Below are 20156 nucleotides of genomic sequence, written 5' to 3'. Positions count from 1 at the left end.
GTTTCTTGGCTTATACTCCAAGGAGACTGGAGAAAAAGGAAAAGGACCCTATGTACAAAAACATTTCTAGCAGCTGTTTTTGTGGTGGCCAAGAATTAGAAACTGAGAAAATGTTCATCAATTGGGGAACATCTGAACAAGTTATAGGTTATGAATACTACTGTGCAAAAATAAAGGATAAAAGAAAAACCCTTCAGAAGACTTCTACGAACCGATGTTAAGTGAGCAAAATCAGGAGAAAACACTACACAGTAACAGCAATATTGTGAAGCTCATCAGCTGTGAAAGACGATCAATACAATGATCCACTACGACTCCAAACGACTTGAGATAAAATGCTTCCCAGCTCCATCAGAGAACTCACGGACTTAGCATGGAGACTTAGGCATATTTTTTCTTTATTTTTCCAGAATGTGGTTAATGCAGAAATTATGTTCTGCATGACTTTATACATATAATAGGTCTTGTATTTCTTGCCTTGTCAATGCATGAGGGAGGGTAAGAAGGGAAAGAGTTTGAAACCAAAAATTTTAAAAATTAAGACAAAAATGTAATTGGGAAATATTTTCAAAATAAATAAAAATGCAATAAAACATCCAAAGAAAAACTCTAAGTCTTTGCCACAGCAAATCCTTAGAGGGAAGCAAGTCATTGCTTAATCAGAGGTCAAGCAGGAGTTGCAGGTGCTTGGCTAGGACAGGAAGGCAGGGAGCAGGGGGAGGTTACTGTTGAGTACAGCACAACAATGATTTACCAAAAGGCTTAGCTACAAATGGCTAAAAGTTTAACAAGGGGGGGGTGGGAAGCAGAGGGTGTCTGAGATCTCATTTGTTGACACCCACATCCCCGGTTCAACTCAACCTTCAAGAAAAAGAATATCAAATTCTGAACAGTTGCAATGACCAATCTTGCCCCCCCTGCCCCCCCAAGCAAATGAAGAAATGCAGTGACACTTTCATGGGACAGATGGGGAGGAAGCAGGGCACAGTCGCTATGTCTGGTGGGGGATGAACTACTTTTTCTTGGTTTCAAGGGAGGGCTTACATGGTTGTGGGGTGGGGAAAACATCAAAGTTAGTGCAATGAAAAAGATAAAAGTCATCAATAATTTTTTTTAAAGAAATAGATTCCATAGATCTTGGCTTCTTCAAAAGCCTTTTGATAGAAATTTTACAGTAAGCTCTTTAAATTGGAGACTTGGCAGAGCTGAAAAGACCTTCTCTGGGGTTACCAACTTCAATAATCCTGCCACACTGAGAAATGGTTCTTGGTGAAGTGACCACTGGGTTTTAATGTCTCATTCTAACTACAGCATGGCGCTTAGTGGCTAAACCTTGCCATGTTATCTAAAGATGTGTCACTGAGAGCTTGCAACAAGGAAATTTGACTAATGCTTGCTCCTCATTTTCACCTCTTACAATGATACCAGGGGGCCTTCCCAGAGACCCTTCGTTCTCTGAGTTCAAAGAGTTTTCAGCTTCACTGAGGCAGCTCACACTCATCTCTGCCCCTCTTTCCCAAGGAGGTTTCCTTGCTGCTCAGCAACCTTCATTCAACACTAAACAGAAACATTCAATGATCACTAAGTACAAGGTTCAAGGGTAAATGTTGCTGCAAAGCACAACTCTCTAGGCAGGAGATGGGTGGGGTCAGAGTTATTATTCCCATTGTTCAGATGGAGAAAACTACCCAGAAAGGTGCTGAAGACGGCTAAGACATTGGGCAGTGTCAGAACTCTGGCTGGAAGGCACATCTTCTGAGCCCAAGAAAGCTCTCTGTTTCCATTCCCTGGGGCTGTGTTGATGCATGAGCCCCTCTGCTATGCTTTACACAGAGTTGACTCTTCTAACATGGAAAAAATGAAAAAGCTAAGCACAGCCTGCTACATCTGAGAAGGGCAGTTGGTTGGGGGAAATATGATGAGCTTCATTTGAGCCATTCTGGTTGAAATGCGGGGAGGACATCCTTGGAGTTGTCATTTCTGACATTTGCAGATCTGGCAGCCACAATCACAGAAGCAAACATGAAACCAAGTTCATGAAACAGCTGAAAAGAGCTGCTCCCTCCCACCCCCAACCCTTTCCCCTACCCACCTGGAACAGGAACAGCTGGCTCTTTGGGCAGGATCCACAAAACCCCAAGAAGGAGGAGGAGGAGGAGAAGACTCACTAGAGGCTTCTTCCTCTAGGTGTGGAGCAGAGACTTGACTTCTCCTGTAGTGAAAACCATCAAAGACAAATCCATTAGCAGCCACCCTCACTCCCCAAATGGAAAGCTGCCCACAGATGAGACAATGTACCTCTCTCCTGGGCCATCTGAAACCATCTTGGAGACACTAATCATGATGGTTAGCCAACAGTCTGGTCACTATCTCCAAAGCTGGGCTTGACGGACACAAGTGAAGCAGTGAGACCGTTAGGATGTACCTAGTGCTCAAGCCCAGGGAACTCCCTGACCTCAGAGGTGGAAGAGTCAGCCAGAAAGACTGTCACCAACTATCTGTGGATGCTTTTCAAAAAATCCCTTAAAGACATGATGTCCAAGAGCCAGAGACTGGCTGTGTGACTTTAGGGGGAAGGAAAAAATGAATTCCCTGTATCAGTTCAAGTCAGTGTCTTCTCTACAACTAATCTTAGAGTTGCCTAAAGGCCTGAGGCATACAATGCTTACCCAAAGCATCATGGCTATCATGTGTCAGAGGAGGTCCTTGGACCCAGCCTTTCCTAGATTCAAGGTCCGTTTTCTACACATCATGCCATGTGGAAAACAAGCTGTTCCAAAGCTTCTGTGCATGTAACACTGTGTAAATCGTGTCTAGTATGGTTCTACTATGAACTGGCACCGAAGGGCAACATAAATGGTGTCAGCTCAGTTTAAAAACATCTTTTCAGGGATTCTTATGGCATGTAAAGGTACTGGACAAAAAGTGTTCTATAAGATCAGGCATTAGCTGGTGAAAAAATGGAATCTCTACCCTTATTAATAATCACAGGGGGTAACAGGGACAGAAAGAAAGGGGTGAGAAGGCTGTGGCAGAGCCGTTACTTCTTAGCACAGGAACTGGAGTCAGGAGACCTGTGTTCAAATCCTGACCCTGTCCTTTACTATCTGCGTAAGCAATGATAAGACAACTCAGCTCTCCAAGGCTCACTCATCACTAGTGAGATAAGGGGTTATAAGGATAAGATGACTTCTATGGTCCCTTCCATCTCTACACCCAAGATCATAAATATACTGACCTTCTGTAAATGGAAATAAGGATATTGTGAAATTTATGTGGCATTTTACAGATGCATCATTACGTTTTAAGCTTCTACTAAGACTTCCACATGTTTCACAATGTCCCCTACCAGTGTTCAAGTGGTTCTCACCCTTTCCCTGACTCCTGATCAGGGAGGGAAGTCACCTCAATAATCTATATTTCAGATACAAGGAAGCTAGGTCAAATATATGGTTTGTGGGTGAGAAGGAGCAGTGAAAATAAAAACTATAAAGAGACAAATGTAAGAAAAGTAAAGAATAAAATGCTGACTAGAAAATGGCCTATAAAATAACTATAAGCAAATATATGCCTATTGGCATTCCCACGATTTCATACATGTAAATACCAAGAAAATTCTAAAGACCTTTTCTGGTTCACATCATTTATATCTGAATATAAATGAGAATTACAGATAATAATATAACTTGTAAAAACAGAGGTATGTAATCCAACTTTGAAAAGAAAAAAAAAAGTAGGGCTCACCTAAACAAGGAAAATCAAGCATAATAATATTAGAAATGCTATTTGGAAAATTATATTTTACAAGACAGAAAAGAATCAGCTTATACTAGTAAAAATACCTCTGGGCCACTTATTTTAATATGAAATTTCAGATCATCTTCAGTTGAGGATGGTTTACTAATTCTATAATATCACAAAGGGAATTTAATATACACTGTCACCTCTCCTACCTCCTCCTCCACTAGCAACCCAACAAGCTGTAGGAGAGTCCAACATGGGATCAGCTCAATGTTTTGTTGAAAAGAATGATTTTGCTTCTATTTCAAAATTATGATTTTATCTTGTCTAAAGAACCTTTTGCTAATTACAAAGTGAATATACTTAGACTTGACAGGATTGCTTATTATAATTCTATGCCCAAAGTTAAGACTTGTTTAGCAGTCTTGCTTAAGAGAGTAGATGCTACACACTGAATCGGAAATGAAATTGGGCAACATTTGTTTCTATGGTGCATTGTTAAGCTGGATCATTATGCACTGGATATAATTTCCTTTAGAGTCAGTGAATTTAAAACCAATGTAGTCTCTACTTAGGGCTAACTTGCTTTGTGTTTTCTTACAAAATTTACACTGAATCCAACTTCCCAAACCACAGAAGGAAATCATTCTTGGGCAAAGAGGGAGGAGCATTTATTTATCTCCCCACAGTGATAAATAAGTCCCCTGAGTCAATAGGAGCAAAGCAGCTCCCCATCACAAGCTGGGGGCAGATTTCAAAAGCTCTGTAGTTAGTAGAGGCAAAAAAAAAAAAGCTACCAGCTTGAGCTAATAATTTCCTGCCAATCAAGGCATAAGCCTAGTACATAAAAGGACCATAAAGGAAGAGAGAACTCTCTCATCAGACAAGACAGACTCTAACTACCTGAATCCTGTACTGAACATACTAATAACAGCAGCTACTACTATGTGCCAGGCACTATGCTAAATCAGCACTGCACAGAAAGCCTGAGAGGTGACAGAGGCAAACAGTTAAATGACTTGTCCAGGCTCACAAAGCTGGTGTAAGTGTCTGATGCCACATCTGAACTCAGATCTTCCTGACTCCGGGTGAGGTATTCTATCTGATGATAAACCCCCCGTCACTATCTTGGAAAGTCTTAGTGGATGTCTTGCCTATGTAAATTCTTCACCTAAGCAACTCTCTCAAGAAATAAGAAGATATTTTTTTAAGAAACCATCTCTAACTTAAAATTCAATAAATTATGATCTGATAATCTACGGAATTTAGTCAAATACCTGTTCATCATATCTCCTGAAGTCAAAAGGCAGAAAATTCAGAGCTGAAAGAGAGGAAGGGAGCCTTCTTACTGAATGTCAGTCTTGTATCTACATGACACTTACTTGGGCTGTGTTCTGTTGAGGATGCATTCCTTCCAGACTCTGTGGACCATGTGACTGTGGAGTTTTGGAGGAATCTCCCCCGATCTCTTTGGACTGTGCATAGTAGCCATCCCCTCCTGGGCAGCTAAGTGACTGATGGCGCTCGGAGGACCTCCACTTTCACCTGGGGAAAAACAGAAGCGCTCTGCAGGTGCCACAAGACATGTGACCAGGGCATTTCCTGCAGTGGCCTTCTAGCAGACAGACAAACATGTGGGTCAGGAGGCTCAGCCTTCCTCCCATATGTCACACTGCCCACTGACAACACTCTCGACTATGTCTCTGAGACCAGGGTGTGTTGGTGTGGACAAAATGGCCTTGTGGAGTGGGAGTGGGCACTGCTGTAGCGTTCACTGGTTTCCGACCTGTTAAAGTTTTGCTGGTCCTCCCCCTTCAGTTAAACGGTGAACTGAACACACAACATGCATGGTTTTAAAAGGCACCTGGGGGCAACCCATTTCCAAACAGACTGAAGATGAACACCAGAAGAAGAGGGACCAAAATTCCAGCAGTAAAGCAGTGAATGCGTGACTCCTGGAGGCTTGATCTCACAACGTTCATATCACGTTGGACTGCTGAAACCAATCTTACCTTTTAACTGAACTGCTTCTGATAAAATTCCATTGTTTTTATGGGAAAAAAAAAGACTAGCTGGAAGGCTATTGTTTAATATGGAAGTCACTTTAATCACTGCCAACATCAACAGATACTGACCCCCTGCCACCCAGGGGCTTCTGTACTTGGAATGACCTCTCTGCAGGGGGCAGAGCCCAGTCAGCCAGCACAGTTACTCCGGCTTCCGTCCTCCCTTCACAAAGGGCATGGTTGGTTTTCTTAAACCTGAATGCAGACTATTTTCAAACTTAGGAGGGAACAGCAGAGGGAGCTTGACAATCACATAACCCAGGAGTGGCCTCAGAAAGAAGACACTGTCTGCCTGGGAACCTTCCCAAGGTCACATCTCAAGCAGACCCATTTGTGCTGATGTGTCAGGACTCCAACCCTGGGTGAGACCATCTCCACAAAGGACACATGCTCTCTTTGCTGGCATGGAAGGCACTCAGGCTCCCTAACTTGGGAGAGCCGGCTGCTTAAAGCTTTAGGGTTGTTTTTCTCGTACTGTCTCATCCCAGACAACTACTAAAATCCAAATGACCACAATAATTTCTCAGCCAATATTAATCTAGTCTATTTGATATGAAAGCATAATGTTGATTATGGATTCACCAGGTTTGCAACAGAAAAATCTGTATTTAATTACAATGAATTTGCCCTTCAGTTTGCAGCACAAATTCACTATGTCTTGGTATTCCAAGTAATTGCTAAAGGTGTTCTGCCCCTGTCACATGAATACATTTGGCAAAATGCAGCACAACCATTACTCTCCTGTGGATCATCCCTGTACATTTCCTCAAGGACTGCTCCCTCAGCTCAAACACATCTCTCTGAAGGGCAGCAATTTTTCTAGCTTCCTAGAAAACCATTTAGAAGCTAGATGATCGCGTGTGTAAGTGTGTGCGCATGCATTCACATACCTATATATTCACACATACATATGTAAGTGTAGGTTTTATATATTTGTGTGTACATATATATATATATATATATATGAAAATATGGTTACAGTTTTATTGTTGTATATGTATATATAAAACATATGCAGTTATCTTCTATCAAAGCTTCTCCACTTTATAACATGATGTCACACAGTTCATTTCAATTCTACAGTTATTTGCTGTGCGTCTCCCTCTGTGTCTGACATCACATTAGATGCTGAAAGGCCTACAGAACAGAACACGATCAGTGACAAGCTCTGGCTCCCCAAGGCACTGACAGTCTGTGGGGTGATCAGAGTACCAGAGACCATCAAAAACAGCAGAGGCAGTCAAAATGAGTACTGGAGCTGTCCAAGCAGAGGCCGGTCACTCTTCGGGGCAGCTCCTAAATTACAAAAGCTGCGCAAGATGATCACCTCGGCACCACCTTGGCTCCGCCTCCATCACTGGAGACCAACTATAGAGGCCACACAGATGAAATTCAGGCTGATTTTTCTAAAAGAGTTGATGTGTAGTACTCCCTCACTGTAGAAGGGGTTTTTTTCATGTCTTTACATTTATTTGGTTCAGATGTTTTTATTCCGTAACAGGAGCAACACTAAAAGTAGGGTTTCCATCCAGACGAGAAGTAGTGGCATTTGTAAACCTCACCCAAAACAGAAAAGCCTTCCTCAACAGAGCCCTTACTCGTCAGCGAGACACGCTATCAAAGCCACTAGAAGCCCATGAACCCCATCACCTGTGGCCCTGTGGCCACTAAACCGCAACAACTGAAATATTGGGTTTCAGAATAGAAACGAAGGTGGAGAGAGGACTAGGTCTGACTCTGCTGGGTTTAAAGGCTGCATTCAGTGGCCTAAGTAGGGACCCCATATACAACATGTATAATTTGAGTAATTGTACATTACTATGAAAATGTCACATTTAGCAAATAGGCACCATTTGTAGCCTTTGGTTAATCTTTAAGCTAAGGCTGGTATACTCATATTTTCAAAATTTTATCTTTGATGAGATGCAAACTTTGAACTCAATCTAGTACTTCACTTTTGGTCACTGTGCCATCACAAGAAGTATTTTCTAGAAGGATTTCCCCTATGCTTTCCCTGTGGAGATGACTGCATTTATCTGAATGTTTTAGGAGAATTTTATTGTATGGTGAAGTCAATAGTTATACTTAGTGGTTCACAGCTAAAGTTCTACTTCCAGAATAATATAAATTCACTGAACTGAATGTAAGGCTTTAAATCATTAATTAGAACATATAATAACAATTCATGACTGATTTACCCAATCCCAGGCAAAATTTGCAGGGTATATATATTCTCTGTTCTAACATACCTATTACTATTTACCTATGGATATGAAAAAACAGGTACTACTTGTAGATGTGATTGTTAGGGAGACAATAAGTCTAGACTATTTCTAAAGGGATGAAAAAAACTTGGAATTTTATCAATATCCATCTGCTAAGAATTCATTTTCTACTGCCCCTTTTAGGATGGCCAAATGAGAGTATTTTAAGAAACTCCAGCTCAGCTATTAAGGTGGCATGTGACAGCAATCTATTATTATAAATATGATTTCAGTGTTCAGTGAAAGATCAAGACTTCTGGTGAGAAATAAGTAGTAAGGGCTACCTTAACCTTGGTGACCACATTCTTTTCTCTTGTGAAAATGACTAGCGCATGACAAACTAAGAGTCACAAGGGTAACTTGTTAGCTGACCCAGGAGCAAAAGTGTCCTTAACTGAAATGATTCCCAAGCTTATCCATTAAAAAAACAAAACAAAACAAAAAAAACTTTCTCAAATTCTATGACCACTGTGAAACCTACAGCTTCCCCACTGCCTACACTGGAGTTCTGCCAGCAGTGATGTTCACTAACAATGCAGTCAATTGAGAATATTGACAAGGCTTCCTTCCTCCCATACTCCAGCTGCCTGTCAACTCTAATGACTTTAGAAAGGCAGAATTTCCTAGTACACAGAATTCTAGCTAGGAATGAGCTGACAGGCTCTTGTTCCCAGGTCTGTCCCTGGCTATAGTAACTTGGGCAAAGGCTCTGACCTCTACAGCTTTTAGTTTTAGTTGGCTATAAAAAGGGAAGCATACTTTTTGCTACCTAGCATTTGGACAAAACTTGTGACATACCAATGGATGTGTAAAACTCAAATCAGTCACTTTGGGCAAAACAGAAGAGGCATGCAAATGAACTAAGAACAGTGTATTCTAATATTTTACTTGTTCATGTTGCAGCTACTTGCCCTATACTATGGCAACATGATTCCACCACCAGGGAGTTACAAAAATGTAAATGTGGCAGCATTCTGATTGGTCTGAGGAATGACACCACACAGCAGCCATAGAACTCACCACAATTCCAAAGGCTTTTCACTCAGTTAGCTTTATGGAACGTAGTTTTGTTTCGTTTGCTGCTTAAAACCAGTTCTAGTTATTCCACAGGGTTACTTAGTTCTGGGCCTCAGTTTCATTCACCTGTAAAATGAAGACTAAAGGATTCCTCAGATCCTCTTCTAACTGAAATTCTATTCTGCATACCTATGATTCCTTGTTCTGGAGAAGTGGGTGGGGTGAGTGGCATCCCACAATGGCTGGGGTCTTTCATGCTTCCAACTCCATGCTGGCCAACGGCAATGTGACCTCCAGTACTGACAACGTTCTGAGACACTGGGATGTCATTCTGAGAGATCAAAACAAAGGCTGATGGATACACCATACGAACACCACCTACGAGGAGTGACAGTAAAAATGAAGTCAGCATAGCTTGGAAATGGCCCACAAAATCACTCAGTTCACCATAACTAAGATCCACATTCAGTGGCCAAAACAGTGATGCCAATCAGATGTTACATTAAATTATATGCTTTATCCCTTCAACAGCGAGCAGGCGCTTAAATAAGTTGCCTGGTAGGATGATAATAGCATTTGGGATACAGGGACCGTCAGAGCTTCAGGCAAGAGAACTACTCAGAATGCTCTACTGTGCCAAGAGAGTCACCAAACAAGACAGGAAAGTAATGAAGGATGTTTCTGGTGAATCTGAACTATTATTTTTAAATTAAGTGAGGAAGAAAAAGTTCTTCAGGCAAAACATTTTCTCTTACCAACAATTACTTCAACTGCCACGGGGAAATCATCATCATATCCCAAGTCCTCTTCCTCCTTTCGCTCCTCTTTTTTCTTCAGCACCATTGGGTAGAAATACTGCCATTCCTCAATTAGCTTGCGGGTGGCTGGGTCTGACATCTTATATGCCTGGCCTGTCAGCGTCCCATTTAAACCATAGGGGCTCACCAGCACTACAGAAAAAAGAGAAACCCCAGGCTACAGTGAAGATATCACAACAATGCCTCCTTCCTCAGTATATCCCAGCATGTGTGGTGATTTTAGGTCAAAGCACAGACTTTCTCATAAACACATTTCCCTATTTCAGAAATCCTTTGAAAATGACAGTGACACAAAGCATTTATCATCCTATTGTTCTCTTTTATTTACACCCTTTTTCAGCTCATATCAATTTTTTGAGGCAGAATAAATTTAAGGCTTCAAGTGATCATCTAGTCAGTCATTCCAGGCAGTCATCAGGTTGGATGGTTGATCCTCAATCACAATACAGATGAAATGATTTTTATTCAGGTATGTCTTGAATCTAGTAGTATCTGAAACTCTTTTCAATCCTAAAAGTTTGTGATTCTGTGATAAACTATACAACTCATTAAACTGCCTGCTTTACACAAGTCTTTCTATTGAAGAAGACAAGATGTTCTCTCTTTATGTTGTAATAGGCTAAAATAGTGAGAGGGCATACACTAATGTCTCATTTTCCTCCAATTAATCAATAGGCAATTTTTAAATACCTCCTATGGTTCAGAAGCTAAGCTAAAAGCTAAATGCTGGAGATACACAGAGATAAAGCACTACTTAGTCCCAAGGAACTCCCACTGTAATAATGAGAGGAGAAGGAGAGGAAGGGGAGAAGAGACATAAAAGGTGCATACAAGCTACATACAAAGTAAATGGAATGTAACTGGAGAAGGAAGGCTATAACAGCTGAGAGAACCAGGAAAGGTTTCCTGTGGACAGTGGGATTCAAGCTGAAGTTCATGTCTCATCACGGCACGGAGGCCACCTTCCAAGAGGACTTAGTCTGGCAGAGTCTTGCAAGATGGAAAGGCTATGAGCATGGTCTGGCAATGGACTGTATGTATGTATGTAACACAAGCATCACCAGAGTCGAGAGTGGAGTGGTTTATCACTAGGATAGAAGCAAGCGATGTTTTTAGCCAGAACTTTTCAAGACTGGACACAAAAGTCACAGGAGGTGCAGTAATGGTGTTCAGTAGAGGGAGCACACACAGAGCCAAGATCCCAGGCATTGGAAGTACATGAAATTAGCAATGTAGGAGAGGTCAGAAAAAAGTGTGTGAATACTCTCTCTGTGGTTTCTGAGGTTCCCAAATGACAAACTTACAATAAACGGAATCTAAACAGCAAATGAGCAATAGGACATAAAACATATGACATGAGAAAGTATGAGTGTGTTAATTTAACATAATGCTGAATTGTGATCTTATTGAAATATTTGCAGGGTCACTGCAAAATACTTATTTAAAGTGGCATTTTTAGCTCTTAAAAATTTTATGCCATTTTCTTCTAGAAGAATTCTGGAAGAATTTGTTTTTTTAAAAGGAGCAAGGAAACAAAAATTTACGTAACACAATGAGCAGACATGCTTAATTTTTTGGCTTCCAGGTCAATATTGTATATTTCTTAGTAAAAGCTACCTTTGGTTTTGTCTGAATTTGCCCAAGAATCCCAAAGGATAGGACAGAGTCCCCCCACTGCTGCCTCTCAGAGATGGGCACACTCCTGCTACTTTGGGATACAACTAGCTAAGGGATAGTGACACCCAAAAAGTAGCAGTAGGGTAGCTTCTCTGCCTTAGCACTCTGGAAGACCAGGGAGGGCTTTAAAGTCTCAGTCTTCTGCAGCTATTAGCCCTAATGATGTACTTCCTCCACAACATTATGTGCTGAATTATTAAGGTATCCATCACTGAGTACTTCTGCAGCTTACAGTATCAGTAAGAAACCAGCAAGATCAAACACAGCTGTTCCACAGAGATCTTAGAAGAGGAGCATTTTTCTGAAAAGGTCTGAAGTGATACATTCCATTTGCTGCTTTGATTTTGCTTTTTTCTTAAACAGGTAAATGACAGATGTGGCCACAACAATTCATACTCAATGACATCACTGATTCATAGCATTGCTATGAGAAACAGGGTAGCATAGCGGACAGGAGGTTGTCATTGGGGGTTCGAGTCTAGCTTGGACTGTGTGATGGGGTAAATCCTTACTCTCTGAGTGCCTTCAGGGGACTCCTGGGAACTACAGGTCTGAGTTGCATGACTGCAGATCTATCTTAGTAGAAGGAATTTCCTCACCAGGAATCCCCACACCAATTTAAAATTATAGGTCTAAACCAATAATACTTCTATAAGCTCTGTTACACAATCTTATGATTTGGAGTGTTTTAAATTTTATAGTAATTTATTTACAACACAAACCAAAATCAAGTGTGATGGGGAATGCTGCCTGTTCTCTTCATAAGGAAAATTAATTTGGCAGTAGTGAGTGGGTAACATATGGAGATTCCTTAAAATAGTATTTTATGTTATACTAAAAAGTACTTGATCATCTTTAGATCTCAAGGAGATATATATCACCACCCATTAAGGATTACAGAAATCAAGGCTAGGACAAACCCAAAGACCTGAGGAAGGGACAGAGAGACACAACAAGCCAGAGCCTACAGGTTTACTTGCATTACACCAATATGCTGGTAAAGAGTTCTTCTACTAAACTGTCTAAGACCGCTATGCTTCCAGAGTCCTGGACTCCCATCAGCCGGAGGCTGCCAGGACAGTCCTGACCAGTCCATTGGGGGTGCACTTGGAGCAGCCTGCAGCACAGGGATGGAGCCCAAATGCCAGCTCTACCTCTAGCTCCTTCTGTGACCTTGGGCAGGTGACTCAACCATGCCATCTGAAACCGGTTGGGCTGGATGATATCTCATGTATCTTCTAACTAGAGATCCATAATCCTATAACCTGGCCAAAGTTTTCATTTTGACAATAATAAATCATAACCAGTCCCTGTGAGGGTGGTCTGTGTTTCTTCTGTAATTCCCGAACACAACTGTTACAGTTTTCATTAATATCAATCAATATGCTTTATAGAATATCAAGAACAATTGATCAGATGTTAATTATTCATGACAGTCTAGTATTGTGTCAATGAAAATCTTTTTATGCTTTGCCTGATCTTAAGTATATTTCTGCTAAACTTCTTTGTGCCACAAAACTAAAGAAAACGTTGTTCAGAGAGAATTATGAAATAAAAAGATTAAAAACACTGACTCAGAATACAGTTACCCATACAAGATGATCAAGTTAGTCTTTTACAAATATTAAGGCGATGAAAAAAATTTCATTAATTTTCAGTCAAGAAGTTAGCTATTAGAATTTAATATGCATTACTCTATGTTGTGGTCTGCTCTTTTCAATTCTTATGAGAAAATAAAACACTGACACTTCCAAAAGGCACCACGCACCAGATGGAACAACTACCATTCCTGAAACAAAAAATGCTGAGTTTAATATTAATTGTGCGTAATATTACAATCCATCATTACTGATATCAGGTTAACTAATCTGCAAAGTAATAAAATTCTGTATTTAAAGATCTGTCAATTAACTGATATAATATGAAATTATTTTCCTTCTTTGACTATGTAGGAAATGCTCCTTTTTCTTCTTCGACAATGTCAGTTTTTTTAAGGCAAGGTCTCCTTTTCTCCCTATTACTTCCAGGCTGGAATCTCACTCTGATCAGCATGGGAACTTTGACCCACTCCATTTCAACCATCCTTAGGCAATCTGGTGGCCTCCTGCACCTGGGGGCTCCTCACTTTCTTGCCAGACTCAATGTGGACCACTCTTGAACAACTTAGCTATTAGCTCATGACTGCCAAGCTCAAGCAATCACTGAGGCTGGCCTTCGTCCTGCGGAGGCAGGGCTCCCAGGGGTGTCCTTGGCAATGATACCAGTTTAGAGCTGATATTACACACGCAACTGAAGGCAACCTGGAACAAATCTCTTCTTCATGGGTCAATAGGCCCTCTTAGGTTGTTTCAAATAGCTGTATTGCCTAGGACTGGGACTGTTGTGGAATAGATGACAGTCCGGCTGGGATGTGGCCACACCATAGAGGGAACACTGTGTTCCTTCTTCATGGTCACACTTCTGTGGCAGAGTGTCTATGGGAGAGGGCCAGGATGGGGAAGGGCTGCCAGATGCCCCACAAAGATCAGCTGAAGGAACTGGGGAGACTGAGAATGGACTTGAAGAACTATCTCACAACAGATTTAGACCCATTCCAACCCAGAGAAGTAGAACCATCTGAGCAACCTAAAATCAGAAGGCCTTTCTCTCCCAGAGTGGGTTCTTCCCCAGTACAGACTACCAGAATCATGTGGCTGACCACATGGGCTGATTATCACAGGGATTCTGATTCAGGCCTGGGTTGCACTCGCTGGGCCTCAGTAGCTCTTCCAACTCTGATATGCTGAGATCCCCAACAGTGGGTGTTTTAGCCACAAGGCTGACAAGTTTTCAAAATAACTGCTGGAGTAAAATGTCTCCTTGTGAAGTAATAGGCCAAGATTCACAGAGTCCACTTATTTAAAGTCATGCTTTCTCTTTCAGTTCTTCATTGGGCAATGTGACGAATGCTTCGGAAGTCATCGTAGCACACTTACCTTGAAACGGTGCAGGGGACGACTGAGCCATATGTACATGCTCTTCATTAATCAGATAAATTGGCTGGTGCTGAGCAATCTCCACACTTGTGCATACATTACTTTCCCCATGAAGAAAAAACGTGAAGGCACAGGACAAATGTTCACTGAAAATACAAAAGAAAATTCCAAATATTGGTAGGAAACCTACACAGAGGCTCAAACAGGTAAGACACAAACACATGACAATTCCACTTTCTTTGCTAACTAGTTGGCAGAGCTGGAATTGTGAAAACTTAACAAAGCAGCCTATTAGCAAACCAAAGAAACACAGGATTTTGAGCTTGAAGGGACCTCAGGGATCTAGTGGGGAACCTGCAGCCTCTAGACCACACGTGGCCCTTCAGGTCCTTGGGTGCGGCCTTTTGACTGAGTCAAGTTTTACAGAACAAATTCTTTTACTAAGGGGATTTGTTCTGTGAAATTTGGATTCAGACACAGGATTACACTGGAGGATCTAGAGGCCTCGGTTATCACACCTCCGAATTCTAGTCCAATGCTGTCATTCCCTGGAGTAGGAAATCAAGGCCATGAGGGGGAATTGATTCATTTAAAGTTAAAGATGCAGTAAGAAAAAGAAGCAGGATTTGAACCCAGGTCCTGTGATTTCAACTATAGCCTGCTATGCAACCCTCCATGCTGATTCTTATTTTAAAATATTTGAATGTGCTTCAGGAATATTTATTTATTGCCTATTCAACCTCTGTAAATGAAAGTCACATAAATTTTGGTAGCCAGATTTGACACTGGTTTTAGACTAGGTCTGCAGACAATAAAAAAAATGAGTTTCATTCATGCTCAGCACATCTCAATAACAGAGGTGACAGCCTCGGTATTTCAAGCATTCCTTTATCGCATATTTATTTAGCACCTATTATGTGCACAGCCCTATGGAAGACAGTATTTAATTACCAGCTAAATGCCATGCGCAATCAATACAGCTCTCTAAAGAGGATGGCATTTTGTTCTACTTAATATTTGCAATCTGCCTTTCCTAATCACATATTTTAAAAGCAAACTACTTCTCTATGTTCCATGTAATTAGGAGAGAATTACTAGCCTAGAATTGCCTTTACCCAGAGAGATACATAATTCCAGAACTATCCTGCTGGTCTTTACAAACTGTGCTAGCCCCCCAGGTATAACAGAGCCCACTTCTCAGAAGAGCTCCTAAGCACATGACCCAAAGGAGCGAGCCCAGCACCAGGAAGGCCTCCATAACAGGCAAGTCCATCAGCACTTGGAAGAGATCAGCATCAGACACTCCAAATCTAGAAATTAGCAGGAGCTATTTTTTTTTACTAAATTATTGTTAAACAATCTCCATACAACTAAAAAGTTTGTTTGTTTAAGATTAAAGCATATAAGGAGCAGTTATTATTAAATAGCTGAAGTTGGAACTGCTGTCAACTGTGATGGAATCTGTCTAGTGGAGGGATGCAGGCCTGGGAAATCCAACTGGGAGCTGGCTTTCCAAGGGTGGCAATCTAGTGCCAGGCAGTCAGCCTAGAGAAGTGGGAGATGAGGTGGGGCTTAGAAAGAGAGAGCAAGCAGCAATAGGGGGGAGGGAAAGGGGTGTGGAGAGAGGAGGGGGAAGGGGAAATACAAGGGGCTTGGTACTCTGGTTCCAAAATGCAACTAGGAGCAATTATTGGGTCACACAGAATCTAAGAATTTTTAAAAACATATATTCTTATGAATAACTTTTCTTTCAAAGAGATGGTGTTTTAAGGGGTGCTTCCAAAGGCAGAAACAACAAGCAAACCCACAATGTCCAGAGACACTTCATACTATGCTGAGGATGAGCATAAGGACAAAGGTGCCCATGAGGATAATGGCAGCTCATACACCAACGTCTGGTTTTGGAGATGATGAGGTGGTAGAGAAATTCCATAAAGAATTCGAAAGAGGTTCTTCATAAAACTTGCCAAATTAAGTCAACTCTTTGGCTCTCAAACAATGACCTTAATTATGAACATACAGCTTTAACATTCTGAGACTTCACTAGAAAGGGGATTATTGGGAAGGACAGCCAAAAATGTTGGAAAACAGCATCAAGAAATGAAAAAAGGAAAAGACTTGTAGACCTACTTTATCAATGCCCTGTACCTCTACATCATGAACAATTTTTTCAAAAAGAAAGGCAGAAGGGGCTGGCCATGGCAAACCAAAGGACATCACAAAAGTGATGCTGACTACCTCTTACAAGACAGGAAATGACCAGTTACTGATATGGGAGTCATTTTAAAATTAGCTAAGTGAGGAATCAGACCAACTTACAAGAATAAAATCAAGACCTAATTTGAAGAATGCAACTCAGAAAGTAAGGCACACAACTAAAACTATTACTGAAGATACAGAAATTGGCACAGCCTACCATGGTTCCCAAAGGAAATTTAAAATGACACAACTATGAGTCCCAAAAACTAAGAAACTGCCTCATCCTTTAACCATCCTGCAAAGGCTTGGCTTCCTTGCAGTCCCAGCTAAAACCCCACCTTCTACAGGAACCCTTTCCCAATTAACCTAAATCCTAGTGCCTTTCCTCTGTTGAATATGTATGTTTCTATATGGTGTCTATGTACACAGTTGTTTACATGTTGTCTCATTACACTGAGCTCCTCGAGAGCAGGGACTGTCTTTTTTCCTTTCTTTGTATTCTTAGAGCCTGGCACATAGTATGCACTTAATAAATGCTTATTGACTGACTTTCTTGCTATGCAGAGAGGGCAGCAAGAACAACGTTAGAGGAATTATAAAAACTCATTTACAAAACCTTACTGAGGAAAGGAATGGAAGATGGTGCACAGCAGTATTTTATAAAACAGCAAGGAGCGGCAGAAGAGAAAACGTGTTTTCAGAAAGCCAGGCATGAAATTCTAACCAGTTTGTTCTGAGCACACTTAAGGATGAAACTGGAAAGAGGACACCAGATGAAAAATAGAAAAGGTGTGTTGAGAGCATTATCCTCACTACCATCATAGGCAGCACTTATGTGCTTGAAGGTTTACAAATCATTTTATAAATATTATCCTTTTGTCCGCACAATAACCTTGGGACATGGGCACTTTTATCTTCTTTTCATAGTTGAGAGAGAGCAGTTAAAAGACTTACCCAAGATCATACTAGTGTCTGAGACTAGATATGACCTGAGGTTTTCCTGTTCTAGGCCCAGTGCTCTATCCACTGAGCCACTGACCTGCTACTACAACTCTGTCCAATAATCACAATGGAGGAACCATATTTGGACTCTAACACAGTTCCCAAACTTCTGTATGAGGAAGTAGAAATAAAAGAAAGCAAAGACAAGAAAAGAAGGATGACCAGACCAGGTAGACACCAAGGTTTGTGCTGGAGACCACAGAATTCTGATGCTATTGAGGAACTGATTTTCAAGATGTTAGTAAGACAAAAGATTCAGAATGATCAGGAAAAAATGACAGCTATGACTATAATCATAATAATAAAGTCCATCAAGAACAAATGAACAACTACAAACGATGCTCTTTCACAGGTTTTCGATGGCATGTGTGATGAAAGCATAAGAAAGAAACTTTGACAAATGGTCTTGTGCAGCAGAACATGCAGTTAAAGTTACGGCTGTCCAAAAGCACAGAGAATGTAGGACACTGGATTTAGTGTGTGTACTCTAACAAAGCCATTGACTTGGCAGAGCAAAATGACACCTCAAGGGTTCTGCCCTAATAAAGTATCTCACATGCTTATGCTAACATCATAAAAGATTATTTCAGACAGAAAGGATAATGGGATTTGACAACCCTTTGATTATCAATATCAAATGAGGCATAAAACGAGGAGATGTATATTTGTCAAAGATGTCAGCAAACGTCATGGAAGATGTCAACCAGGTTAGCAGTGAAGAGCCTGCCAAAAAGGGGCAGAAGAGTCGAGGAAAGATTCATCTTGTTTTCTTTTAAAGTAGTAGGGTCCACAGAATGTTCAAGGCAGTGGAAAGAGCCTAAAGGTACAAGGGGCCTGGAAGCGGGCAGGAGGTCAATGATACAAATTCAAGATTACTTTTAGTAAGGAGCAGGGATAGCTTTTCTTTTCTAATCAGCTCTAACGGGGACAAACAAAGGGAGCTAAAAGAGCTCACTTTGGGCAGGCCCCTCGATAAAGTGAAAGAGGAAATCATCAGCTTTTAAGTGGAAGGTCAAGACTTTTTTTAGAAACTTTCTATCAAAAGAAGAATCTTTTGCAATAGCACTGAATCACCTATTTATTTATCATTTTAGATATTTAAATGTCTTCTTCCAGTGGAGTATGCTGGTAATTAAGTATTTTTTAATTTTTCACAATTTTTATATTATCTAAAGAGTTCCCAGCAAGCACTTTGTGATACTTTTACAAGTTACATATAAGGGTCTCACTTTGCTGTCTGAACCTTACAGAATTTGCTGGTAAATGTTTGTGGAACACTATTATATACATACATATTCATATACAAGTCACTTTATTTTTTTTTTATTATGTAACATAACAGGGAAGCAAAACCAAGCTACTTTCTCACTTGAAAAAAAAGGGGTGGGGGGAATTCCAGATACATTTACAGAGAATCAATGTACCTTGCAAAATTTTTGTTCAGTCATTTCATTAATGTCCGATTTTTCATGACCTTATTTGAGGTTTTCTTACTAAAGATAGTGAAGTGGTTTGCCATTTCCTTCTCCAGCTCACTTTACAGACGAGGAAACTGAGACAAATGGTGAAATGACTTGCCCAGGGCCACACAGCTAGTTAAGTGTCTGAAGTCAAATCTGAACTAAGGTCTTTCTGATCATAGGCCTGGCACTCTATGTACTATGGAGCCACCTAGCTGTCCCCAACGACTGAACAACAAGCTCCTCAAATTGTTCAAAGCGCTCTGTTCCAAATGCATTCTCCAAATTGTCCACACTTGATTTTCAAAGTACAGATGTTTTATAAAGGAGCAACAGTGACTGAGTCTATTAAAATCTCGAGTGGCTGGTTAATTAGACTGAAAAAACTACAAGGTGAAAATGTGTGGATACAGTGAAAGGGCCGCCAACCCCAGAATAATTTGATGGGTTAATTGGGTATCGGGCATTAAAAGGTGATAAGCAAACAAGCAACTAACTTGCAATGAAATGACCTTCTGGAGAATGGATTTTAACAACCATTAACAATTCAGTTCAAACACAGAAAAAGAAACACATAACAAATCGCACACCCTCTAGGAAAGTGGTCATTATTCCTACTTCTGTGCCATGGGAGGAAAAGGAAAGATTCTACCACCTTTCTGTAGTATTCATGCGAAATACTGTCCCATAAACTAATTCCATTCTGAACCCAACACAACTGAGCTCCCTAACTAAAGGAATGTTGAAGTGATTGATAAAGGACTGTACAATGAAAAGCCCACCTAGAAAAGATCTCTTTCTGTCCTTTGTCAATTAAAGGAAGAATTTAACAAGGAAACTGCATACTCTTAATACCTATTATCTCACTACTGATTTTGGTCATTCAGGCATGAAACACTTATTAAGTGCCTACTGTGTGCCTACTGTGTTAAACACT

At 40.7% G+C, this 20156-nt stretch overlaps 1 protein-coding gene across 7 annotated transcripts in view; it reads right to left on the bottom strand.

Annotated features, from left to right (window-relative positions):
* MED13L (mediator complex subunit 13L) overlaps window positions 1-20156 on the bottom strand; it is a 415471-nt gene that overhangs the window by 66438 nt on the left and 328877 nt on the right. For all 7 annotated transcript variants that reach the window (XM_072600340.1, XM_072600342.1, XM_072600338.1 and 4 more), the window contains 5 exons: window positions 14559-14704; window positions 9844-10038; window positions 9278-9466; window positions 5124-5286; window positions 2093-2212 (listed from right to left, as the gene is read on the bottom strand). In XM_072600340.1, coding sequence (XP_072456441.1) covers window positions 2093-2212; window positions 5124-5286; window positions 9278-9466; window positions 9844-10038; window positions 14559-14704 — 813 coding nt within the window. The remainder of the gene's footprint in view (window positions 1-2092; window positions 2213-5123; window positions 5287-9277; window positions 9467-9843; window positions 10039-14558; window positions 14705-20156) is intronic.

The sequence above is a fragment of the Notamacropus eugenii genome, chromosome 4 (genome assembly GCF_028372415.1).
Source record: "Notamacropus eugenii isolate mMacEug1 chromosome 4, mMacEug1.pri_v2, whole genome shotgun sequence".
Classification (NCBI taxonomy): domain Eukaryota; kingdom Metazoa; phylum Chordata; class Mammalia; order Diprotodontia; family Macropodidae; genus Notamacropus; species Notamacropus eugenii.
This window is presented reverse-complemented; position numbering and strand designations above follow the sequence as displayed.